The sequence below is a fragment of the Thamnophis elegans genome, chromosome 1 (genome assembly GCF_009769535.1).
Source record: "Thamnophis elegans isolate rThaEle1 chromosome 1, rThaEle1.pri, whole genome shotgun sequence".
Lineage (NCBI taxonomy): Eukaryota > Metazoa > Chordata > Lepidosauria > Squamata > Colubridae > Thamnophis > Thamnophis elegans.
Window position 1 is genome coordinate 117,677,650 of NC_045541.1, and position 20,351 is coordinate 117,698,000.

Here is a 20,351-nt window from a genome sequence, read left to right on the forward strand (position 1 = left end):
TTGGGGTGGAGGGAGATGTGCTGTAATCCCAAAGGAGCTGTCGTTGGGGGCAGAGGCCAATGGTGGGGTGGTTCCCTTAGATGGGTGCATGCCGTTCTTTTTCTTTTTGGGAACCAGTGACAGCTTAAGATCCCATTTCACAGGCGGTATAAAAGCTTGGCCAGGCCCGGCGTTGTAGGAAGAGGGCCCGATGGGATTTTATGGAAGCCCCTTGTAGTCCTGTTGCCGTTTACGTCAGTTATCTTCGACCAGGCTAAAAAAGCAATCAGTAAACGAAACATCTCTCTTTCTCCGCCTTCTAAAAAGCGTTAAAAGCTACAGGTTTTCTAGTCCGGGGAGGAAAAATGTCCGTGCCCTGCAGCCCTGATTTACGCGAGGTAAACGGAACGGAACCTTCGTTATATAGGCTGTCGTTCCTTTGAGGAGCCCGGACGACTTTCAGCGTTGGACTCGCCTGCGTAGAACTCGGGCCAAAAGATGGTGGCAAATACAAGGTGAGCGAAGGGGATCCTCTTTGCAAAGGTTAATTCCCGGTTGAACCATAGTACCCATCATCCCCAGTCTGCATTGATAGAACGTACCCACACATTGTCTGGGAAAGATCATAATCTACTATATTGGGAATGAGAATTAAGTGAAACTATTGGTTGCAAATTAGGGGTGAATTTATTACTTCTTTAAGGAAACAGAAAGCCAAGGCGACGGAGAAGGATAGAAACGGAGCGAACTGAGTGCATTGCTCGGTGGGTTTACTGGTTTATAGCTATCTAATTTTTCCTATGTTCCTTAAGAATGAATAAACGTTGAAAAATTATTTCAGGCTAAGGCAAAAAGCTCTTCTCAGAGTTTCTGAGAGAAGAGAAACTTCTCAGGTTTGTCTCTCAGCAACCATGGAAATTCTCTTGAATCAGAGGCCCTAATTCTACAATAGATGAAAGGTTTTTTAAAAGGCACACCAAGATTCAGTCAATCTTAGGTGATGCCTCAGAAAGCCAAGCAGAATTTGACCTGGTTGATAGTTGGATGGGGGACCTGCAGAAAATCCCAGGATTGCAGGCTAGGCTGCAAAACCAAATGTATGGAAGAAGGCAGTGGCAAACTTTCATGTGGTGGCCCTGACCATATAGTCACCAAAACTGATCCTGACTCAATAAAGACTTTACGGAGTAAACAGGTGCTTGATGAATGCTTGTTTAAATAACTAGTATTTTCCAGATTGTGTTCTCATTGTTGAGTTTATGTGTGCAGTTCTATTAAAACACAAATAGGGAATCGTGCTCTAATTACATATTTATTTTCTTTCATTTCCTTTTGCAGTATTGATATCCCAAATGAAAAGGTTGACATTTCTTTGTTTTAAGAATATTGTGCATGTTTAGTGTAACACATACATACATACGTACATATATACATATATATGGGAAGGAGAATTTACTGTTTTTTTCTTCAGTGGATATGGGTGGATCCTCCATGTTAAATTTATTTGATTACTTTTTCTTTTTTGAACACTATTTTTCCCCTGTTTAGTTGTGTGTTGAATGTATGCTTTTGTTTTGTTTGTGATAAAACAATAAATAATATTTTTAAAGAATATGTTGTATGTCATATGCTATCTGTTTTGTAGCTCGGATGTTATTGAAAGTGTTACTTATGGTAATGCAGTTAACAAGGTATATATACATCTCAGTATATTTTAGGAAGTAAATGAAACTAAAAACTTTATTTTTAAAATGTTTTTTTTATTTGTATTATAACAGGTAAAGGTAAACTGCATTAACCAGAAATAGATACCAGTATCTTTGTTTGGATAAGGGAAGCGGCTCATCAATATTCATTTATGGCTTCATTTCTCAAAACGCTGGATTTTCTTTCTTTGATAAACAAACAGTACTGCCAAAGTAGCTTGTGTAGGACTCTTGCAAATGGTCACCATGCAAGGTGGTACAGTGGCTATCAGAGACCCGGAACATCTATTGAGAAAATTTCACCACGGAAGACAATTGATAACTTTAAGAAAGTAATGGAAGAACTCAAAACACAATGTGGGCTTGTAAAGAAAGAGGCAATTGATTTTATGAAAGATTTTGATCAAAAACCAGTACAAGATTTTATATTGAACCAGACAAAAGTGGTATGGGAATTTCGTAGTGAAGAAGATATAAATAAATGGGTGCTTGGTTCTGACACAGCGATTGGAGGGAAAAGTGAAATTTCTATAAAGCTGGATAAGAATAAACAGTATGCTAGCGTGTCTGGGAACCTCAATACTACTGTACCTCATGACGGAGTAACAAAATATAGTGGATATTGTGCCATGATATCAAAACCAGAAATGGTAAGTACAATCATACTTAAGAGTGTTTTAGTCTTTAAGACAAAACTGACTTTCATTTCAAAAACTTCAAAATTCTCTTCTAAAAAAATTGGATTTCCATTTTAATACTATTTTTTCAAAGTGGAGAATAATAGTAATGCTGCATTCTTAAATATATTGGGCTGTAGTTTTCTTCTATTAACGCCTACTCCTGTTGGAGTGGCATTCAACAGCATAGCAGTCAAGAGATAATCTGTACTTATAACCTGAAGAGCTGTGAAATTATTAAAATGGGATTTGGGGCATTACAGGGATTGCAGGAGAGAAGAGAGGGTAGAAAAGATCTGCAGGATAAGCATGCTTAACTCAATGCAATTTTAGCCACTAATTTGGAATTAAAATAAACCTATATGGATCATGGTATTATGTTCTACAGACTTGTAAAGTGGATCCTTGACTCGCAAATAATAAATTACAAATTGCTCCATTAACCTCAGAATACGCTCAGATTATTCTCTTGTTTAATAACACAAACTGTTTTAACAACTGATGATTTAGCTGGAAAAAATGTGCCACATTCCCTATTTAAGTGTCCTTGTGTATGCTAAGACAGTGAAACTGTCTTACCATTTAAATATTTAAAATAAAAAGTCCTGTTATAAATGTTATAACATGCTTTTTGTTAGATCTTTATTATCTCAGGCTAAGATTCTCATAATGGCTAAATCATAATTGCATTAAATTAATTTTATTTTTGCTCCACAAGCATTTCAAAAGCCATTGTTGCTTTATTGTAATGTAATTAACTTTGAGTTGTGAACCCATTCAAACAATTTTTTATTTTTGTACAAATCTAGCCAATTACATTAATTAGGTGTAATTGAATGATGTGGTTTAAAATAAAGTGCAGTCAGCCATTACATTCAGAATTTAAATCTCAAAGTTTAAAAAATTGTTAGTTATAATTTTCCACAAAATACAGAATTTTTTGCCAAACCTGTTCTTTTTGTAATATAGAATGAGATTTGCTGTTCAATCATGTCAGTGGTTGCTCAAAAATAGAACTGCTGCATTTAATGGAGCCTAATCTTAAATAAATTAGCTGATGCCAGTAAGTAGTTGACTTCAACGATCTTGAAACACTAAAGAATAGTAGTAATCAACAGAGACTGCCAAGTATCCCAAGGACTTGAACAAAATCAAGTTTTAAAAATTCCCGTAAGAAAGCCACAGCAGTGCACTTCCCCATTGTTGCCAAGAAAAAACTTACAAATATGCCCAAATAGTCACCAGGATTCAGGTTTGTCTTGAGTGAAATTTTGCCTTTATTTGTAATGTTAAGGAACAGTTCATTGAGCAGCATACATTTTAAAGTTTTTTCCCAAATGTTTTATCAGGTTTTTAAAGCCCACTTCATAGCCATTTTATCTGCATTGGCGGTGTGCAGATTATTTGCACTATCAGTGATACTGATTAATAAGCAATTGACACGGCTTGTAAAATTAGACTCGGTTACCATCTGTTGTGAAGTAGTGGTACAGTGTAACATGTCACACTTTGCTGTAGATGTTGTTTGGGGAACAGATGTCTCTAGAATTTTTCTGTCTGCTGCACTTAAGGTTGCATTCTATTACCCTCAAATGTCAGGCATATTGATCTAAGTGTGTGGAAATTGGCACTGTAACAATTTTACTAGCCTGCAAATTTGGATAGTTTCTAGTATCTTATCCAAGAATAATTGAAGAGAGTTTTCTCAAAGAAGGTGGGGTTGATACAAATCGTGTTAGTGCAGTGGGGTTTGTGTGTGTGGTTCTGTTCAGTTGCTTATTACATGATAAATTTCTGATAAAGTATTGTTATGACCGAATCCACTTGTCATGACCGCTATGTGAAAAGGATAGAGCACATTAATTGAACAAAAGACCACCTCAGCGATGAACAGAATAATATTAAGAAAGCCGCATATAAAGAAGGGAAATTTGCCAACTATAATAATTGGTGAAATACTAAAAGTAATATATATTTTGGCAGCTTGCTTTTAATCGGACAAAGGTACATGACTGGTCAAATTTTAATAGTCTATGTCTGCGTGTTCGTGGTGATGGTAGACCGTGGATGTTAAACATCAATCCAAACAAATTCGACCCTACTTCAGTGAAGGATTCTTATAACTACTTCATATTCCCTCGAGGGGGGCCATATTGGGAGGAAATTGAGGTAACAATTATATTTTTTTTATACTATTATAGGAAGTATGGATTCCGATATTTTAAAAAATAGGCAATGTTTGAATTTAAATTTTTGAAACATGAAAAAAGGATTATTTTCTTATGTTATTTTCCCCCTAACTTGGATTTTTTGTAAGAGTTTGAGAATGGCAAGTTGCTCCTTACCCATGGAGTTCCATTACTCCAGTTGCTGTAATACTTTTGGACTGAAAATATTTTTCTTTATTAAGAAAAGTAGCATGCAATTGCCTATGCAGCTATAGTCAATTGAGACAATTTACTATATAAAAAATAGTGAAGAAAGTGAGAATTGATTATATCAGGAGAAACTTTAAAAATGGCTTAAATACTATAGATGGATTACTTTAAGAAATGTGTGTGGTAAGTCAAGAAAAGAAGGGATGTTAATGAATGTATATTGAATAGAAATGTCAGTGTTCATTAATATATATATATATATATATATATATATATATATATATATATATATATATATACATACACACACACACACACACACACACACACATACATATACATACATATGTATATGTATATGTATATGTATATATGTAAAGTTGTGGTTTTGTCAAACAAAAATGAATGTATTGAAAGAAATATTCAAATGCTCACATTTTTTCAGCTGATCTGTAAATTCTTTATAACAGGTTCCATTTTCTAAATTCTTTTTTACAAGCCATGGGAGAATCCAGGATGGTCAGTATGCAATCTGGCCAGATAGGGTAAGTGGTTTTTAAACTTACTATTTGAAAATGCACATCTAAGATCTGTGATCAAAGTTCTTAATTATTTTATTCACTAAATTTGATTTATATCCTGCCTTTTTGCACTGGTAGGGATATCAAGGTAGCTAACCAAACTAGATTAACTAGACTAAACTAACTAAAATTAAAAAGCAGTGTTAAAAACTGAATAAAATAATATATATGAATGATTATACTCACTCTTATCAATTCCAGGAAGATTATCCACTTGGGAAAGAAATGTTTGTTTATGTATTTCCTAAAGTTTCAGGAGGGTGTATTCCACCCAATATTTTGTTGTCTGGAAATGTAATAAGCACTTTCTCTTCATCCAGCTCATTACAAAAAACACAAGAGTATATTATCCAGGAATAATCCATGTAGCACTCTATTTGATACCTTTCTCCAGTTTGATGAGAAATCAGAATTTGAGATGACTTCTCAAGTCAGCTGTGCAGATTATATCGGTCAGACCACACTTAACTAGCTTGTTAATCAACATCATGAGGATTTTTATCGTATATTTTGCTGAAGCCAACGTATCTTATGTCTGTAGCATTCCCATTAAGAAAGTTTCTTAAATCAAAGAACAAAATAAGTTAGACCAGGTTGGTTCTTGACAACTTCATCTAATTTAGTAAGTACAAAAGTTCTTACAAATGAAACTATCACTTTCTCCATAGTGAGGGGGGAGGAGTATCCAGAATGAGTTGACCTTGTCCTCTCATGATTGGATGAGTCAGATAAGCTCTTTGGGCAACGCCCCCTGGCCAGCAGATATTCCCCATATTTGACTCATCCACTCACTAGATAGGTTGCACCACTCTGGACCTTCAGTAATTTACAAAGGATTAAGGAAAATAAACTTGGACCCGGCGAATCCTGCCTCCCTACATTGCGCACAGCCTCCTCCTGCAAGGACTGGACTGCCACAAGTCCCCTTGGGGCGGCACGCTACCCTGGCCACTGAGTGAGACGGAGTCACTCAGTGAGGACCTTTGCCGGGCAAGCAGGGGGACAGGGCACATGCTTCCTAGAGGCAAGCCCTTGCCGCAGAGGCTTCTCAGGAACAGGAGCGCTCCTCCGCTCCCCTCGGGTTGAGCCATGAACCAGCCACGAACCATCCAAAATGCCCTGGAAAGCCTGCGCTGGCAGCTATCACCAGTGAGAGCCAGAGAGGCTCAGAAAGAGCTGCGGGAGGCAGGGGGAGGCGAGAGAGCCTCCAGCAGCAGTTGCATGGCAGCCTGCAAAGGCACAAGCCATTTCCATGTGCTCCAGCAAAGAGGAGCCTTTTGAATTTGGAGCCGGGGGCCATCTTGAAACCACATGGTCCAAGATGGCGGCCCCCAGCAGCTCAGAGGAGGCCGGCAGGAGCCCAGCTCTCAGCCCTCCAGCAACAATCACCACCGGAGGCTCTGAGGAGCCCTTAAATAGGTGAGAAACCATCGCAGAGGCATTAGCCAAGGGCGGGGGAGGCAGCAAAGGGCCAAAAGGAGGCTTATCAAGGAGATTAAAGAGGCAGACGGTGGATCAATCCCTCCCCCTCCAACGAAATGCACAGGTACAGAATACCTTGCTCCACAGTAGTAACTATGAAGGGGATCTTGGAGTCCTAGTGGACCACTCTTTAAATATGAGCCGGCAGTGTGCCTTGGAGGATAGTTAGGCTGCCTCTTCTCTGTGGCAACCCTTGAGATATTGGAACACTGCTATCATGTCTCCCCTAGTCCTTCCTTTCAGTAAACTAGACCTACCCAGTTCCTGCAACCATTCTTCATAGGCTTTAGCCTTCAGTCCCCTGAGCCCCTCTGTTGCTCTTCTCTGCACTCTTCCTAGAGTCTCCACATCCTTTCTACATCATGGTGACCAAACTGAATGCAGAATTCCAAGTGTGGCCTTACCAAGGCCTTATAAAGTGGGACTAACACTTCACGGGAGCTTGATTCTATTCCTCTGTTTATGCAGCCTAAAACTGTGTTGGTCTTTCTGGCAGCTGCTGCACACTGCCGGCTCATATTTAAAGAGTGGTCCACTAGGACTCCACGATCCCCTTCATAGTTACTACTGTGGAGCAATGTATTCTGTACCTGTGCATTTTGTTTTCATTGCCTAAAGGTAATGAACCTTACTTCATTGAATCTCATTTTCTTAGACAGTGCCCAATGTTCAAGTGTATCAAGATCCTTCTGTACCTTTAGCCTGTATTCTGGAGTGTTGGCTATTCCTGCCAGCTTGGGGTCATCTGCAAATCTGATGAGTCCCTCCACCAATCAGCATTTAACAAACAGAGAGCTAACAGTGATTCTGGCTCCTTCTTATGACCGCTTGAGATAACAGCAGTATTTAAAGAAACAGCACTACTATCATGACATATATAGTGTTAACCCAACTGTTAACTTACATACCTAACACCCTCATCCAAATCACTGATGAAGATGTTGAAGAGCATTGGGCCCAACACAGAGCCTTGGGGTACTCCACTGCATTCTTCCCTCCATGAAGAGGCAGTTCCATCGAGGAGTACAGGTGTGTGCGGTTGGTCAGCCAGTTACAAATCCATCTGGTGGTGATGCTGTTTAACCCACATTGTTCTACTTTATCTAGTAGTAGGTTATTGTCTACCTTATCAGGACTTGCTGAAGTCCAAGTAAACTACATCGATGGCATTCCTATGGTCCACTAGTGTTGTCACTGTATCTAAGAGGGCAATATGGCTAGTCTGGCATGATCTGTTTTTGACAAACCCATGTTGGCTTTGGGCTCTTGATCTGTTTTCTCCCTTTCTGAAGAGGTGAACCACATCAGCAATCCTATAGTAGTTCTTCAGTACTCCAGGATCTCTGAAAGATATAGTTCAGTTGTTTGGAGATCTCGTCTGCCAGTTCCTTCAGATCCCTGGGGTGTAACCCATCCGGTCCTGGGAATTGGACTTTGGCTAGGGTAGACAGGTGCTCACTTACCATTTCTTCCCTATCTCATCTTGGGTTCCTAATCTGATTTTTGGGGTGCTGTTCTTGATAGGTTGGACTGTTTTATTCCTTTGGGTAAAGACAGATGCCAAACATGAGTTAAATAGTTCTGCTTTACCCCTGCTGCTTGTCACCTTCTGGCCACTTTCTCCCAGCAAGGGACCAATCGTTTCCTTAATCTTCTTGGTCTTAACAGGTGTGAAGATGCCCCCTTTTGTATTTTATTATTATTGTTGTTGTTATTATTGTTGTTATTATCATTATCATTATTATTATTATTATTTTACTTTTGCGGCCTTTCTTTATTGTGAGCCTTAGCTTCCCTCACTTTATCTTTACACGCACTCTAGTGGCTGACCATTGAACTCTGTCTGGGTTTACATTCAGAATATCTCTGCGCTAATCCTAGCCATAGAATCATAGCACCCTTATGGCCGGGGAAAAAGGGTCAGACAGGCCAGTCCCCATGCCAGAACCCACCACAGACTCGGAATGGGATGTCCGACTATGAGAAATCGCAGAAGCACCTCAGATAGCCTATGATCTTAGACAGCATTCGCTGAGGGCAGAACATATAGCAGGGGTGGAGAACATCAGAGCCGACTGGCTCAGCAGGACCGAGGTGGACAATTTGGAGCGGAAGCTGCAGCCAGCAATCTTCAAGGAGCTGGCGGAGTGCTTCGGACGGCCAGAGGTCGACTTATTCGGCACGCCCCTCAACACTCAGCTCCCGAGGTTCTTCTCCAGGTACCAGACATGGGGGGCAGAAGGGGTGGATGCTCTGCAAAGCCCCTGGCCCAGGGGTCGTCGGTATGCCTTTCCGCCCTTACCCCTGATCCCCAGGGTCATATGGAAAATCCTTCGGGAGAGGGCGGAAGGGGTTCTGTTGGCGCCTCACTGGCCCTGGAGGCCGTGGTTTGCAGATCTCCAGTCGCTTTCCAGGGATAGGCCCTGGAGAATCCCCCAGGAGGGAATATCCCTTAACCAGGGGTCGCTGGAGCACCCAGGCCTTCAATGGCTCCAGCTGACCGCTTAGCTCTTGAGCGGAGCATCCTGGGGAAAGACCTCTTCCCCCCCAGGGTGATGCAGACTATCCAGACTGCCCGCACACCCTCCACAGAGCGCATCTATGGCTCCATGTGGCGGGCCTTTGCCTCATGTTGTAACTCTCTGGGGTACAATCCTATCCAGGCCTCAGTGCCTCAGATTCTGGACTTCCTCCAGGCAGGCCGGGACAGAGGGTTAGCTCCTAACACGATTAGGAGACAGGTTTCAGCCATCTCGTCAGTTCTCCTGCGGGCAGGAATCAGAGCTTGACTCACCATCCTATGGTCAGGCAATTCCTCAAGGGGGCTTCCAACCCCAAACAGCACACGGTATTCAGGTACCCTTCCTGGGATTTACACAGGGTAGGGGATGCTCCAACATGCGCTCCATTTGAGCCTTTACGAACAGTTTCCCTTAAGTTCCTGACTCTTACGGTGGCTGTTCTGGTGGCCATCACCTCCGCCAGGCGGATATCCGAACTGCAAGCTCTGTCCACCAGGGAGGATCTCTGTGTCTTCCACCAAGACAGGGTGGGGTCACGACTGGATCCGTCCTTCATCCCCAAGGTGGGCCCCTGCTTCCATCGAGCCCAGGAACTGATTTGCCCAACTCCTGCCCAGATCCTTCCCACCCGTTGGAAAAGAAGTGGCACACTCTGGGCGTAAGGAGGGCTCTGAGGTTTTACCTCAGGAGAACCAGGCCAAACAGGAAATCCAAAGCTTTGTTTGTCTCCTTCCAACCAGGTCCTGGGTAACGAGGTGACTTCCACCACCATAGATAGGTGGTTGTGAACCTGCATCGCCACTGCATACCAATCGCAGGGCTTAGACATCAATCATCACAGCTCACTCCACGCGGACATCCATGGCCTGAGTCACACAGACATCCCTGGCCAAAATCTGCAGGGCAGTCACGTGGGCTTTCCCCTCTCCCTTTGCTAGGAACTATAAACTGGACTCTTTTGCCTTGGCAGAAGCCTCTTTGGCCGCAGGGTGTTGCAGGCGGTTCACAGGGCGGGGCCCACGCCTCAACTGGCATGATGGGGGGACATGGGGCCTCAGGGGTCTCCCTCCCTAGGGACGTGCAGACTTTGGTATGTCCCATTCTGGATACTCCTCCCCCCTTACTATGGAGAAAGGGCGTTGGTACTTACCTGATATGCCTCTTCTCATAGTGGGGGGAGGAGCATCCAGTCCCTCCCTGACTATGTTTGTACGACTAAGTGTTATGTTCATTGTTTTATGAAGTTATATAAATATTGTTGTTGAAGACGATAAAAGCTAAGAACTGAATTAAGAGTCTGGAGTGAATGGTGCAACGAGTTGGATAGAGCTCTTCGTCAAATATGGGGAATATCTGCTGGCCAGGGGGCATTGCCCAAAGAGCTTATCTGACTCATCCAATCATGAGAGGACAAGGTCAACCCATTCTGGATACTCCTCCCCCCACTATGAGAAGAGGCGTATCAGCTAAGTACCAACGCCCTTTTTCTGGAATATTCCCAGGTGTCAGACTGTTTGAACTACAGTTCAAAAGCTAGATCTTCTCTTTTCCCATTTTGCGAGGGACATTTGCTTCCTTCTGATCATTTGGCACTTTATTAGTTCTCCATAATTTATTAAATATGATATATATCAAGCATAGCATGTATCAGACAGTCAGATAGTCCCTTCATTACCCTAATATGAAATTAAACTGGCTCTAAATATTGAAACACTTCTAAAGTGTCATCTTGTTTATGAGTAAATTGTTGTATCAATTTAGGCTTAATAGACATGAGATAAATAAATACTGCATGACTTTAGCAATATTTTTGTGAGAATAATACAAAGTGGGTTTTTTTTTTTTAACAGATCAGCACTTTGGGACTTACTCTGGCTGATAAAGTAGATGGTCCATTCCAGCTGGATATAGACTTCATTGGATTGTACAGTGACCAATCACATACAGAAACATTTGCCTATGAACTCTATGAAAAAAATTTCAAGAAATAGAACAAATGGAGGACAATTGTTCCTTTCAGTTTAGAATATTTCTGCAATTGCATGTCATTCAGTAGTAAGCTACAGTTGAATAGTGGACTTATCAGTTGAATATAAGCTACACAATTCATTATGGAAAAACAACAAAAATCATAGTAAAATAAGGACTATGATAGTGCCATCCAGCATGCAGTCATTTAGCCACCACCTGGATTTAAATAGTGATGGGAAATAAAACTAATGTGGGCATGCTCCCCAACCCCCAATTAACAAAGAACATTGGTATAAGAAACAGAACTGAGCTTATCCTACTTTTAACATGCAGTTTTCTGAGTTACATTGTTTAAAAAAAATTGCTGAATTCCTCTTAACTGAAGAAATGAATTGTTATGAATATCAAAATGTTGTACATAATAAATTGATTGTGATCCTAACTATACTGTTAGTTGTTTTTGATGTCTAACGACCTATCCCTAACCTATTTTAGATCTTCCAAAATTGTATCCATTGCCACTAAGTCCATCCACCTTGCTGTTCATCATTTTCCTATCTTCCACTTTTTCTAGCATTAGGGCTTTTTACAGAAAGCTAGATTTTTAGACATGTCTGAAATAGGATAATTTAAGCCTCTGGGCTGATTTGTTTTGTGAGCTGGTTTAGTAGGTAAGAAGTTGATCTATTTGAGTAAGAAGTACCAATATTTTAAATTTAAATGATCTCAATATGTACTATACTCCAATTGGGAAAAATAGAGGATAGGTTTTTATTTTTATCATAGACTTGGCTGCGGTAGCTTTTCTTTTTGACATGCTAATTAAATTAACAATTCAACTCTAAAAAGAAAAATCTAATCAGAATATATGTACAATGAAAAAAGTTTGATAAAAATTGACAACATACGATGAAGCTGTATAGTAGTAAAATTAAAATGAACTTTTATTTACAAACACAATTATTTTAATTAGGAATACATTAAGACAATTTTATAAAAAATGAAAAATGAGTTTAAAAATTGTTGTATGTCTAGAAGATTGAATTGCTTGATACAATAAACTTCAATCCAGTTGTTGAGAAATGTTTCCAGACAATTTGAGATATAGTTAAGGCATTCACTAAGCAGATTTGAAAAAAAGTAGAAATAGAGAGTAGAAAAATAGAGAAAAAAGATAGCTGCCCTTTTGAAAAGATAGCTAAGCCTTCTGAGACAATAGCATTAGCTACTGGAAAACATATAATAGTGCTAAGGTTCTATGTTCATATTAAAATAAGATTACTCAGTAGCTTAAGTATTTCAGCGCAGAGACAAGAATTATTTACAAGAAAGTAAAGATTTTCAATAAGATTATTTACAGAACAATTTGAAAGTCAGCTTTAAGCAACAGTCAGCCGCCTCACTGTGTTAAGCTTTTGGTCTTTTCTTTGTTTTCTTCCCTGTATGTGTTTCTCCCGTCTCTCATCTCTGTTAAAGAAAACAAAAACAAAAAGAAGACAAAATAATGTTAGCATTAATACATAAATAAGTAAAATGAAGGCAAACTTAATTCAACTATTCAAAACTTCATGCAGTATGTTTTCTAGCTATTTGGCAGAAATCCTTGCCTTTTTCTCTTAATGACAGCAGTTGACAGGAACTTTTAAGAACCAACATATTGATTTATAGATAGATAATCATCTAATAATTCAACTTCCTAGAATCTTGATTGATTGATAGATATATTTTTAGGGAATTTATATTGCCGCCTATTCACACATCGTGTCTCAAGGTGGCTTACATAATATAAAACCTGATATAAAAACAAAAAAAACTAATAAAAGAAGAGTCAAATAATAAATTAGTACAATACTTGCCTGGTTTGAAGAGGTGGCTCTTTGTAGTATTTCTTGTGGGAATATAGTCTCTGGTGATTCTCCCCAGGGTGGTTCCATGGTTTCAGTTTTCCTATGTTAATGTAAGGAAAATGTCTCTTACTTGTCTCTTTTCTGTTCTCATCAGGTAACACAAATAGCAAATATTTCCATGTTTCTTTTGTGAGATTTTGCCTATGTGAGGCAAGTTAATACATAGCCAAGAAACATGATACTTAAGTAGATAGCCAAAAATATACTTGTTTAAGAACAAACTCAAAAAACAAGGAACAGCTTGCTTTAACTTAGTTTCCATTAATATGCCAAATTACCCAGTAGACTAATTTAAGACTAATGATATACATTAATATGTATAAATTACCTTTGGAAAAATCAAGGCAAGTTGCAGGTAATATCTGACTAAATTCTCAATTTATTTGCAACTGCTGATGTTTTCATGCTCTTTTACACTGAGTTATTTTTAAAACTATGCCTACCTTTGTGTGGCTGATAAGTAAGTGGCTTTGATAGACTTGCTTGTAGATCAAATACTGGTTTCTTGGTGCTTGTTGGTTCTACAGTCTGATTTACAATCTTGAAAGGAGTGACAGCTATAAGGAAAAACAATGTATTGATAATAAGCAACAAGACCAAACTTACTACTCATTTAACTTTTGAGTTTAAAATGGGAAATAACACTAGAATACAGCTTTTCTATACCGTTGGTGCCAATTAGTATAGTATAAAATTACAAACTGGAAACAAAAGGAACATCATCTTGACTGTGTAAAGATTCTGTATCAATGTCCTCCAAACAATCACATGTAAATGGACTGCATGTTATTAATTATTTTGAAAAAGTTACCAGAATTTGTTGAAGTTTCTGTTGTCTGACAGTTTGTTGCTCCTCCTTTGAAGTCTTTGCTAGTTATACATTCACTACTTTTCTGATTATCTGGAGGGCAATTTTTCAGAAATGAAGATTTCCTAGATGGAGTCTTGGTAAGAGAACGTTTCTCTTCATTGTCTTTTGTAGATTCAGAGAACCTAATAAAAACATAGCATTATAGTATTTAATGGGTCATAATTTTATATATGTTTTCTAATTAACTAGGAGAATATAAAAATAATGAAACATTTGAATATACTGTCAGAGAAAACATTGGATTTAACTCAGAATTCTCTGTGTTTAAAACTTTTTGTAGATTCTACATTTAATCATTAATCATACATCATTTTTACACTGAGAAAATGAAAAAAAAGACAAGTCCAAACAATTTTAAGTGTTTTTGTTTATGAAAATATATAAATTTGGATTCTGACTTTAAATTTGGCAATTCACACATTTCCACATGTAAGATATTTTTATTTAATGCCACATATAGTCTTACCTGACATTTATTTTAGTTGTAGAAAAGCTGGTTGAACTGAACGATGATTTTCGAGACAGAATACTTTTATTTGCAGTGCCAGGGGAATTGCGTTTTGAACGTCGCAGTTTTGTTGGAGTGCCTGTGGCAGAAAGCCTATTCTTTTGAGAAGGGGGACTTAATAAAATCCCTCTGGAACTGGAATGTACCTGCTAAGATGAGGGAGATTTCCACATTTTAGCATATGGTTTAATTGAAAGGAAGTTCTGTTAAGAATTTTAATAAATTTTCTGTTAAGAAAATTTATCCTTACCTTTGAATTAGTATCTAGATTTTCTTTCTGGGAAGTCTTCAGAGACTTATTCTTCTTAGTCAGGATCTGCAATTAGAGACCTAGAATTTTTCCCCCTCTTATCAATTGCTCATAATAAAATACGGTGCTTTTAAAAACCAATGCTAGGCATGGAGATAAACAAATTGTCAAACAGAAGCAAAATCTGTTGAAAAATAGTACTGGTTTTCTTCTTTGCTGGAGAAATATCACTTACCTTGATCTCATTAACGGAATTGTTGAAATTACGCATCATTTTATTTTTCCTTTCAATGTATTCATCAATAGATAACATTTTCTTGAACTGAGCCTCATGAAGTTTCCTAAAATCTACAATATTGAAAAGTTTATTATTCAGATTTTTCTTATCTTTATTGCCAGTTCATTATAATATGCGGCTTAACATTAAGATTAAATATTTACCTCATACGGAAACAAGAAAAGTCATATTTTAAAGTAATAGATTCATGGGCAAATGTTTTAAGGCAAACCCAAGAAGACATACAAGGCGGCAAATTTAGTTTTTAAACAAAAGAGTACGTTTATTTTGGAATAATGTTTGTTTCAGCTCTGTTACGCATTCCAATTTAAATAATGTTATAAAATATAAGGCATATCAAAAGTTGACTCCCATAGCCTAGGGGTCCTGAACCCCTAGTCCGCAGACTGACACCGGCCCGTAGTATCCCCAGAACTGGTCTGTGGAAGTAGGCAAAGCTCTATCCACGCATGTGCAGGATCCAGGCAGCACACAAATCCAGCCTCCACTAGTCCACAGAAAAACCACCCTCAATGGAATCAGTCCTTGGCAGCCGAAAGGTTGGGGACTGCTCCCATAGGCCAATTACATTTCATTAACCTTTTAACAAAAAGCTATACTTTGGAATATTCGAATGTCATGTGTGAAATTAATAAGAAAGTATTTAGAATAAAGGGGCATCCAATTTGACCATTTGATATAATTTAGGCAATAATTGCCTGTGGGCCTGACTTTGATACACCCTGTATATTGTCAAGTTTCAGTATATACTGTATATATTCTTTCCTTTTTTGCCATGAAATAACAGAATAAGAGTAGGAAGTGACCTTGGAAGTCTTCTAGTCCAACCTCCTGCTCAAGCAGGACACCTTATACTATTTCAGATAAATGATTGTCCAATCTCTTCTTAAAAACCTGCTATGATGTAGCACCCACCAACTCCTGGCAGCAAGCTATTCCACTGATTGTTCTGCAGGAAATTTCTCCTTAGATCTAGGTTGGATCTCTCTTTGATAAGTTTCCATTTGTTACTTCTTGTCCAGCCCTCAGGTGCTTTGAGGATAAGTTGATCCCTTCTTTTTTTTAGCAGTCCCTTAGACATTGGAAGACTGCTGTGGTATCACCCATAGTCCTCTTTGTTAGACAAGACATATCCAGTTATTGCAATCATTCTTCATGTTTTAGCCTCCAGTCCCCTAATCATATTTGCTCTTCTCTGCAGTCTCAACATCTTTTTCTTCAGTTCACCCTATCTGCATACTGCTTTATTCTTTTTTACTTTCACCAAAGGAAGGATAGAGGATAATGTGCAATAATATGCACTTATATATTATATGCATATGATCTATTTTTAAACAGAACATGATTAAAATGCCTATAAAGTAATTATTGTTTTAATATTGGGGGGCGGGTGTTCCTGTTGCTAAAAAGTTTCCAATGTAATATATTTTCCCATTTATTTTCAGTCTTTTGATTTATAAACAACCAACCATTCTGTACATAGTCATTATATTAACACATACCTGGGGTGGTAGAAATTATTCCTTTTCTTCCCAATTTAGTCTTGCTTCCTGCATTCATAGTTTTCTTTCCAGAAAGAGAATCCAGTAAAATTTCACCTGCAGTAAATATATGAAATAATCAAAAAGATTCATAAACTTCTCAAGTTGTAAGTTGGTCAAAGTTGGTTTTGCATATTCAGCAGTTATATTATTTCACTCAAGCTGCTAAGTTAAAAGGCAGAGGATACCAAGCCACAATTTTCTTTTAAGCAGTTTGTTATTATACAAGAAGCCCTTGCTTAATGGCTGTATGGTGATTGGGACTGAAATTTTTACACTAAACAAAGCAGTCATTAGGTGAAATATCACGTGAAAGACCACTTGGCAAGAACGGCTCCAGTTCAGTCATTAGTCAAACATCTTACATATTCTTGGGAAGAGTCAGTAGCTGCTTCAGCTGGGCATTCCTTGTCAGCAGGAGGAAAATAAAGGCTGGAAGCAATGGAAATAGGAAGCAGTGGCAATAGGCAAGTGGGTGAAGCGCATATTGAGGTCCTAAATGCAGGCAAACTGCAAAGCACCCAAATTTTGATCATGTGACTATGGGGGTACAACAGCCATAATTTCAAGGATTGGTCAAAACATTTCTTGAGCCGTAGTCATAATTTCAAAGTCACTGAATTAACAGTTAAAGGAGGACTACTTGTAGTAGGTGCTATCCTGCTTGAAATACGGGTTATCTAGTCGGAGCTAAAACACACCATAAAATACTGCCCACTTGTAGTATCCAAACTTCCATCAGATTAAACGGATTGTTAGAGAGAGCAACACTGAATACTGTTGCTCTCAAGATTTTGTTCCCTTCAAACTATGTTCAGATTTTGAAAGTTCTATGTGGCTTTACATATGACAAAAGCAATTGAGAAAGATCTACATAAGTTGCCCACACATTTGTCCTAAATGACAATGTAAAACAAGTATTCTACTTATAAATGCAAATTACTTTCAACTCGGTTTTGCCTAGTGGAGTCTCTTTCTTTTCGCTGACTTGGAGTAACAAAGTCTTCTAAGTTTCTTGCTGTTTCACTGCTTTGTGATTGATCATTTTGGTTTATCTTCAGTATCTTTTCAAATCCTGCATCCGGGTTCCCGTCAGAATTTAGCGATATTGGAACCTGCAGTTCAAAAATATATGTCATGTGGAATTTTATATAAGCATAAAATGGTGAATAGGATCTTACATGTATGCAGGCTGTGACACCTCCCTCCAAGGCCTCCACTCCACATTCGTTGCCTGAAATTCCCTCTTCCCATTTAATGATCTGGGATAGGTGTCCCTAAGCAATGTAGCCATGCTTTAAACAAATTGCTTAGTGATGGCATTCCCTGGCCCAATTGCCATCATAATCTAGTATCATCAATATATTCAAATATATTCAGGAAACCATATATTGGAACACAACCTAAAATTGAAATGCTTTGTTTGTGCTCCCAAATTTATCATATAACCAGAAGAATAATTGGAAGCATATAATGGGTTTCACCTCAATTTTCTCACACAGGCAATGCAAGTGTATTCATATACAATTTCTATTCTATTAAGTACAGTGTCATTACAGTAATTATATTTCTATTTTATACTCTTCTGGCAGTTCTTGGTATTTACAATAAATCAACCAAACTGAAAAACTAAAAACTTTTATGCATCTTACAATTTTATATAATTAGCATCACCTCTTTCTCTGAATCCAGTTCCATTTTTTCTTTAAGATTTTCTTGTGTAGTTGGCTGGGCATTATCTTCTTTCTGTTTTCTCTGCCTTTTGGTGATTTTGGATGAATTTATGGAAATATAACTGCCATTCTGTTCCTCAATATCTGTAGATGGGGATATCTTTTTGATATCCTACACAAAAGAAAGCAATTTTATGATTCTCTTATTTATTTCAGTGACAAACTGTAAGGTATTATTCAGTTAGCAACAGCCTATAAGCTGCTTGTTCATAGTAGTTTATGCCCCCAAACTGTTATGCTAAAGAAAATCAGATGACCTAGTAGACATGATCCATACCAGATGCATAGCCAGGCAGCTAAATAATGCGCTTTCATTATATGGAAGGAAGAAGAGTTACTCCATTTTAAGATACCATTGCTGGAAGATATAACACTAATAAAATTGTCAAAATGTTGTGCCCTTACCGTATTTTCATTTTTTTCACAGAAGTGCTTCTTTAATGCACTTAACAGCTTGGCTGCCTACGAGAAAAATCATTTGAGAGCAATTATCAAAAAGGGCTGTTATAAATCAAGTCACTGCAATTAGACGTAAAAACCTGTAACACATTTGTGATATATTTGCCTCCACTTCAGCTGTCTCAAGGATGGGAACCTTGCCTTTCAGCATCACTTTTAGGTGCTTCCTAGCTGAGCTTCCAGTTTATCTTCTGATCACAACTCTCACAATTCTAGCTCTCACCAGCTAAAGGCACAGAATCTCTAATTTCAGCAGCATCTTTGGCCTTCTACAAAAGATGTAGGGAGCACAGTTGGATCAGGCCTTGGGAAACTCTTTGGAAAAAATAAACCCTATAGGCTAGGGAAATGACTAGACATTTTAACTGGACAAGTGAAATCCCATCCACCATCACACCCAGATTTCCATCAATTATTACCACAAAGGCAGGGAAGGAATCAAGATTACATTAAATCAATGTTTTTCAAACTTTGCAAGGGTTAGGAAGCATGGATATTCTCCATGCTGATTGGGAAATTCAGGGAATTGAAGACCACATAACTTATCATTGCCAAGTTTGAAAATACAGTACAGGTAGTCCTCACCTTACAAACACAATGAAGCCCAAAATTTATGTAGCTAAGTGAGAAATTTGTTAAGCGAGTTTTGACCAATTTTATGACTTTTCTTGCCACATTTGTTAAGTGATTCACATGACCAAGGGGATGCTGCAACGATCGTGTGAAAAGTGGTCATAAGTCACCTTTTCCAGCGCCGCTGTAACTTTGAACGGTTACTAAGCGAACTGTTGCAAGTCGAGGACTACCTGTACTACATCAGACTTGTTCAGTGAACGGACTACTCGCATAATAAAGTCCAAGTAGTCTACCGAAGACACAATCCTGCAACGGCAGGATGCACGACTCGCATCACGTCCATTTCCAAGTTTGGTTCGAGGCGGGAACCTATCAAGACGTCCCTCGCTCAAAAGGGCTGGTCGGGAACCCGCTGTCCCAGCTCGCTACTTTCGATACATCTCTAAACCCAGTGCTTTTGCTCCCTCCCTCTCTCCTGGCCAGCCCACGGCTCACCTTGAGATTAGCCTTTAACCCCGCCGACTTGGCCAGGCACTGCAATTCGCTGTATTTGAGCGCCTCCAACTGAGACGATGAGAGGACCTCCATGACTGGCACGTAGACGTCCAACACTCAATTCCCTCTTCGCGGAGACACTGAACTTCAACCGCCAAGCGCCTCTTCGGTCCCGCCTCTATTTTCAAACCTCCCAATCGTGGCGAGGTCTCTGCGCATCCCTTTCTGGTAAAGCCAATCAGATCCCAGGATGAAAACGGGGCGGTTTTGTTTGCCCAGAAACCTGGCCGAAAGCTTCAGTGCTCGAATTCCCGCAATTCGATTAGGTAAAAGCGAAAGACGAACAGGCGTCTTCTGCAATGAGCGAGGAGAGGGCGGGGCGGACCTTGCTAACCACTTCACACGAGCTCAAGGGGA

General features: G+C 39.0%; 2 protein-coding genes across 2 annotated transcripts; one reads left to right on the forward strand and one right to left on the reverse strand.

The window, feature by feature from the left end:
* The first annotated feature begins 10 nt into the window (after window positions 1-10).
* Window positions 11-11,738, forward strand: NDUFAF1 (NADH:ubiquinone oxidoreductase complex assembly factor 1). The gene is made up of 5 exons (XM_032229375.1): window positions 11-494; window positions 1,758-2,335; window positions 4,346-4,531; window positions 5,211-5,285; window positions 11,176-11,738. The coding sequence occupies exons 2-5, from the start codon at window positions 1,838-1,840 to the stop codon at window positions 11,314-11,316; spliced, it is 900 nt and encodes a 299-aa protein (XP_032085266.1). The 5' UTR covers window positions 11-494; window positions 1,758-1,837; the 3' UTR covers window positions 11,317-11,738.
* Window positions 11,739-12,223: 485 nt separating this feature from the next.
* Window positions 12,224-20,295, reverse strand: NUSAP1 (nucleolar and spindle associated protein 1). Its single transcript, XM_032209888.1, has 12 exons — window positions 19,935-20,295; window positions 18,810-18,866; window positions 18,346-18,516; window positions 17,615-17,786; window positions 16,633-16,728; window positions 15,068-15,180; window positions 14,833-14,898; window positions 14,541-14,731; window positions 14,015-14,196; window positions 13,647-13,760; window positions 13,153-13,243; window positions 12,224-12,763 (listed from the first exon to the last, which is right to left on the reverse strand). The coding sequence occupies exons 1-12, from the start codon at window positions 20,025-20,027 to the stop codon at window positions 12,676-12,678; spliced, it is 1,434 nt and encodes a 477-aa protein (XP_032065779.1). The 5' UTR covers window positions 20,028-20,295; the 3' UTR covers window positions 12,224-12,675.
* Between the last annotated feature and the right edge of the window lie 56 nt (window positions 20,296-20,351).